At 42.7% G+C, this 6530-nt stretch overlaps 2 protein-coding genes across 2 annotated transcripts in view; both read left to right on the top strand.

Moving 5' to 3' along the window:
* Nucleotides 1–1395: 1395 nt before the first annotated feature.
* SARC_09851 (hypothetical protein) lies at nt 1396–2475 on the top strand (the record flags this gene model as incomplete). Its single annotated transcript, XM_014296124.1, has 2 exons — nt 1396–1593; nt 2337–2475. Coding segments are annotated over 2 exons (337 nt in total), but the record flags the coding sequence as incomplete, so codon positions are not given.
* Nucleotides 2476–3299: 824 nt separating this feature from the next.
* Nucleotides 3300–6530, top strand: part of SARC_09850 (TKL/MLK/MLK protein kinase) — a gene marked incomplete at both ends in the record, with an annotated part of 6605 nt that continues 3374 nt past the window's right edge. The window contains 5 exons of the mRNA XM_014296123.1: nt 3300–3446; nt 4364–4529; nt 5130–5268; nt 5530–5891; nt 6207–6430. Of these exons, the coding sequence (XP_014151598.1) occupies nt 3300–3446; nt 4364–4529; nt 5130–5268; nt 5530–5891; nt 6207–6430 (1038 nt within the window). The remainder of the gene's footprint in view (nt 3447–4363; nt 4530–5129; nt 5269–5529; nt 5892–6206; nt 6431–6530) is intronic.

Genomic DNA, 6530 nt, shown 5'->3' with positions numbered 1-6530 from the left:
GTTGTGTGTGTATTAGTGTGTGTGTGTGTGTGTTTGTGTGTGTGTGTGTTTACATAACAAGACGAATGAGTTTTCATTCCCTCCCTATGATTGCGGGAATTAAATTGTATATATATTTCGAAACACATATACAATGTGCAGACGCTCCATGCAAATGCATATATCAACGAAATGTTTTTAGCCTGATAGGCCAGCTTTACTCTAATACCCCTACCTAGACTCATCTCACCGGGCGTCAAGCTCTGTTCCGGTCCAATCTTCGATGTTACGAATTGTGTGGTGATAAGCACCAGTATACCGAGACAACAGGTCAACCACCCACAGGCAATACCGGCAAATGTGGTGATACGGATCATATCATACCGCCTTACAAAGTATTGGAATTTGCGCTTTATGGCCGACATTATTTGTACACGTGTATGTGAATGCGTGGGTATTGCACGTATACGTTAGCGTGTATATGCGTGTATATGATGAGTAGATATATTTATTAAGTACAAGTGTGCGACAAAAGCTCTGTTTCTTATTCGAGAGAGATGAACACTTACATGAAGTATGCATAATACTATGCCGTTCTAGTATAGCGCTGCTCATGAGCTATTTGAATATACCTGACTTATTTAGACAAAGCATAGTTTCTCGTATCTCAATAAGTCATCCCTATTAACAACAGTAGCATGTGCGGACAATTGCAATCATCCTCACCTACGAAGGCGTGATAGAGACAATTAGATCAGATCGTTATAAATATATTAATATATATATTCCGATATTTTACGTGAATATGCGTGTATTGCTTTTAACTTCCAGGGGCTTGTTCAACATAAGACATGAATCATACGATCTTATGTATTCTACCAAGAGCCTGTGTTCACTGTTCACTATATAGCCTGTGTTTACTGTTTACCATGATGATGTACATAGCTGTTAATGATGTACAAGTTAATATACACATATATAAACTGATGTTGGAATAGATCTGTATTTGGACTGTTTTTGTTCTGATAGTAACCGACACACAATGTGTCGGAAACGTTTCTATACTTGCATATGTACTAAAACATTGCCTTTGAAATATATCCTCACATATGGAGTAGTATATTACACATTTGGCATTTTACCAGCATGATACGAGTGCGTATATTCGTGGATATGGATGAGTCATGGTCGTTTATATGTGAGTCGTGGTATTTATATACACATACATTTCTATGTAAAATATATACATCTATATAGGTCCCGCTAGGTCTATGTATGTTGAAAATATAGCTCGTTATTACATAATGTATGACTTACGCCTATTAAACGGTCGCGAAATATAGTGCTAACTTATTCTCCTGGCATTAATACAGCAATATCCAATGATCTGTTATATATCCGCCCCCCATATATTAGTGCAATAAGCTATGAAGCAACTAATTCCACACTCATCTGGGCATTAAGGTACGACGCGACGAATAACAGCACTATGAGATTGCCCCATATCGATGCGAAGGAGGTTACCATCAACAGGAGGATAGGAAATGGATCCTTCGGAATAGTGTACGAAGGGAAGTTTTGCAGTAGTGACGTGGCCATCAAGTGCATTCACAGGTAATCGCACCGTCACGTGGCTACTAAGTTGTTTGTGAAGTATAACGTAGTATAGCAGCCGTATGGGTTTTGCATAGTGTACTGCTATTACATTAGACGTGTTACATCAGGCGTGTTTATAATTAGGGAATTTGTGAACACAAGGATGAGCATTGCGTGATAAATTAAAAGTTTTTGAAAAATCTTTGCTTTGCAGAGGCTTATGTGGAGCTCTGTACTAGTCATATGTGTCATTTATAGCAGTGTCTATATTCGCGTGCGTAAATACATCCATTAATAGATAGGCATTTGTTCGAAAATGGGCATGTGCATATACATGTGTACGTATGTTTACTGTATATGCCTCTGTGCGTATATATATATATACATATATACATATATATATACATATATATATATATATATATATATATATGTGTTGTGTGTTGTGTGTGTGTGTTGTGTGTGTATACTACGTATGTATATATATATATATATATATATATATATATATATATATCATAGTTTCGTCTGCAACGTTAATTTTTTATCATTACAACTGTTCCTTCTACGAGGACCAGCATATGGGTGAGCACGCATACCGTTTAATACCGGGGTATATGGAGCTTTCTAGCCTTCATTCTAGCTATGGTTTGTTTCTGAAGCACATCTCCATCTTCCCCTCGTTCACCCTTCTATATTATTCTGATACATATCAATACACTGCCATGTATTTATTTAATCATATCACATGCACTTTGTAGCCGGAATAGTCATATAGCCCTGGCCGAGGCAGAACTTCACTCCGATTTCGATCACGAGCACATCATACGACTCTTCGGCGTCTGCCATACAGCCGATGATGTATGGATTGTCAGCGGTATGACTTCATTTAAGAGATAGCGATGGACACCACCCCATGTCTTCAGAATCTGTGACAGTCACATACTTGTTAATTGGACAACGTGTGACTTGCAACTGATGCTGAAAGGTACACTCGTATCATGTGTCTTGTGCTTGTTCTCTAGTTGTCGTTGCGATCTGGATTCCCTTCGAGATGAGCCCAGGCGGAGAGTTACTACTATGGTTCTACCACTTATAGAGTGGTGCTAGCTTTACCATCGTAGTCACACACGTGGCTGTATACTTGGATGTGCCTTCTGTGTAGTGATGGGGGTTGTCTCTATCGTCCACACGTGCTTCGGCTTTGTCTCTGGCACTACCAACCAGAGTGGATAGCCAGACAGTGAGCTTGTGGGCATCATCTGTTACATATTTCAGCGTGTGTTTCGGTCATGGATATTCTAAGATCAGAGACTCGAGTAATCTATAGTTATACTGCAGGCTGAACTTTGTCCGGCCTAAATTGCAGGATTGGGATGGTTTCCACGAGATGTGGGCGACATATGGAACTACCTACATTTACTGTGTGTATCCGGTATTAAACTTTGAAACTCCTCATTTGTCCGATACTCAAACTGCCGACGGGAGCCACTGTGCTTGGCGCCTGTGCCTTGGCGGTCACTGTTGTATAGTTGCGTGTATATCATGACACACGGACAGGAGAGAATGTTGTGGGTAGAACATCGATAGTGCAGCGTTATGCTCGAATCAATACGGTTATACATGCTGACAGATATGAGAGGTCCATTTTGCTATCAAGTTATGTGCCATGTACGTGGATGAGCACCCAATGATAGATATGAAGGTCAGTATGAACTGTTTCCATGTCAACCAAATACTGCACTTGCTCACCATATAGTTTTATTTCTATACCGGGTATCTCAGAATTGGCCAAATATGGGTCGCTGTACGAAACTTTGCATGGGACTATTGGCCACGAGGATCTGGAAATCCACCTGGCGGCCTCTCGGGTGTGTGAATTCGAGTTGTTTTTGTGTAGGTGTCGTGCTTTGGCAAAGTGTTGCGTTTCACTTAGTGTCGTTAAGACTTTCTTCTGAGCAAAGTAGTGTATTTCACACACCTTATAAGTGTTGTAAGTGTGCTCTCAATGTGTCGTGATAAGCGTGCGAAGGTCCCCACATAGATCCATGTTTAAATTAAGATTGAATCCTAAATATTGGCTGGCTGTGCCACAGTCATACAGCTTCAATCACGCACGAGCGCTTCCCGTGGAATCGCATACGAGCACCCTACGAAAGTATAGTACGCATCCTCGTGTATTGGCACACTATGCACACTCCATGACGCAGATACGAACATAGTACGACACAGTAATACATACGCCACGAGCACACTAGTTTATATCAGCCAGACACTGCGAGCTTTTCTACATGTACCGAACTAAGACCGAGCTCGCGACTGCGCAAACATGAATGGATGTAAGGTGACGGGACATGCTGTGGGAGTTCTATGCCCATAGGGCCTCTCCCACTGGTGGTGGTGTTTGGAACTTATTTGGTATAATACGCCGAAACAGAAGCTCGCATAGCCGGCAACGTTGCTGCTCAGAGGAGTTGTGTATACAAAGACGTACTATGCCGTCTGTGTGTAGTACTATAAGTGTGCCATGCTTTTTAATGCATTGTTCTTACCTCTCCGCTCACTCTAGTTGTAGACGCACTCTTCTGAGTCCGTAGCACTTTGCCTTGTTCCCATCACAACACACACACACACACTACACGCATCTGATCCTAACCAAGGGTACTATTTACGTACACTCACACTACACGGTCTTGGTTCTACTCAAGGGTTTTATATACACACACACACGTTACTCGCACCTGATCCTAACCAAGGCGTCTATGCACACACCTTTCCCTCCGTTCAGATTGACAACACATGGATCAGAGATAAGTCTCTGCTGCTACCTCTGAGTGTGGTGCTGGAGTGGGCCCTACACATATGCAGTGCCATGCGATATCTGCATGAGAGCACTCCCCCAGTCATTCACCGTGATCTCAAGTCAGCGAATGTGCTCTTGGCCGCAGCCTCGGGTAGGTAATCGTTTGTTTGTTGATGGAGAGATGTGTTGATGTAGACGTGTGTGTGAATGTGAGTGTCTTGGACAAGCTTTGTTTACGAATATATGCGATAGTGTGGATGTGGCGTAGTCGAGCTATGTTTCTGTACACACAAGCTTGACTGTATGCGTTTTAATCAAGCCATGTGTACTTGTTCGTCAGCTGCCATGTTCTGTATACGTACGCTAGGGTGTACTTGACATTAGCAAGATATTTTAATGCCTACGTGTACCGTATGTTTATGTATATGTAAACTGCTGTATTTCTGTACGCTTAATTTGGATCGTACATGGCGTAATCAAGCTATTTAAACATATATATACAAACTGCTACCTTTGTGTATTCGTCGCGTGAGTGTATGATCTTGTGCAAACTATGCTTGTGTACGCGTTAAGCTAGAGTGTATGTGCCCTAGCCCATGTGTGGGGTGCGATTGCACGCGTGTTCAGTATAGACCAATGCCTGAGCAAACGTGTGCACTTTGGCCCTGGCTTCTTTTTGTGATTTCAGGTCAGCTGCTATGCTGTCTACTAAAGGACGCGTCTTTTTCTTGGCGAAAAATATTTTTTTTAGCATCAGCGCACTCTCATTCCGGCCGGATTATCCCGGTTTCACTGAAATTGTGTGATTTCGGGACGAGCCGAGAGGTAGACCATGCCAATCTCCAGACCTTCGCGGGCACATTGGCCTGGACAGCGCCAGAGATACTCAGGTAGGCGAAGATGACTGTACATTCGTATAGTGTAGTCAGAGGAGGTACGTGAGCCATTGCATACGGACGGGCGTATAGCATATAGAAAGCTTCTTGATATATGTATATATATATATATATTCACTATATCTGTGGGTCTCTTACTATTCTTCTCAGCACGTTCTCACACACGTTTACCTGCGTATGACCATCGTATTCACTATATCTACTTATATCCGAGACTACTTGTTCTATTTTTATACCCGCCATGTCTGTTGTTAGGTCTGATGGTCAGGGCTACGCACTCTCGGCAGATGTGTACTCGTTTGGAGTTGTTCTGTGGGAACTCGTAACCCGCGCTATTCCTTTTGCGGATGTGGGCCCTTTCGATATCGCGCGGAATGTTCTGGAAAACAATCGCAGACCTCCAATACCTGCACAGACACCAACTGTCCTCACGAATCTACTGAAGCAATGCTGGGAGCAGCAACCAATGAGGAGGCCAGATTTCGGCTCTATTTATAGAACACTGGATTTGATTGAACGACGCGGGATCGGGAGTGAGCAGACTCTGGGCACGATGACCGCGGAGCATTTCGCAATGAGACTAAATCGATTTGCGGTAAAGAAGTATATCGAAGAAGGTGAGCAGTTGGGTGGCGTTGGGGCTGTCCATGCGCAAGACAACGTGTGTGTACACTACAGTCATAGAGTATGCATACAGCGTTTATGCCAGAGTGTATAAACACATTGGTCTGCAACCTCGATAACAAGCACACTTTCACTGAGCTGAAAGGGCATGGATAGGATTTCTCTACTGCCTCAACAGGCCTACACACCACATAATTCACCCCACACACTTGACACGGGAATAAGAAACTTATTCAATTCTGCTCAACCGGCGACTTGAGAAAACGTGTATTATTACATTCTATTTATATCCGTTTATCTATCTACAGCGAACCAAGAAATGCTGGTCGCAGCCACGACGACACAGAAAGTTCCAAGCATCTCCGCTGAGGACGAGGGCAAAAGGCGCCAGAATGAGCTGGAGAAATGGGCCATTGAACTGTCCCATCGCGAGAATAATCTGCATAACAAACTCAAGAACATGCAGAGCGCACACGACGCCGATATGAGCATCGCAAATAAGATCAGGGCACTTGCCATCGCACAAGGAGGTGTGTGCGTGTGTGTATTCGTTTTTTATGTATATTCGTCTTATATATATATATATATATATATATATATATATATATATATGTGTGTGTGTGTGTGTGTGT

This window comes from Sphaeroforma arctica (assembly GCF_001186125.1).
Source record: "Sphaeroforma arctica JP610 unplaced genomic scaffold supercont1.1062, whole genome shotgun sequence".
Classification (NCBI taxonomy): domain Eukaryota; class Ichthyosporea; order Ichthyophonida; genus Sphaeroforma; species Sphaeroforma arctica.
This window is presented reverse-complemented; position numbering and strand designations above follow the sequence as displayed.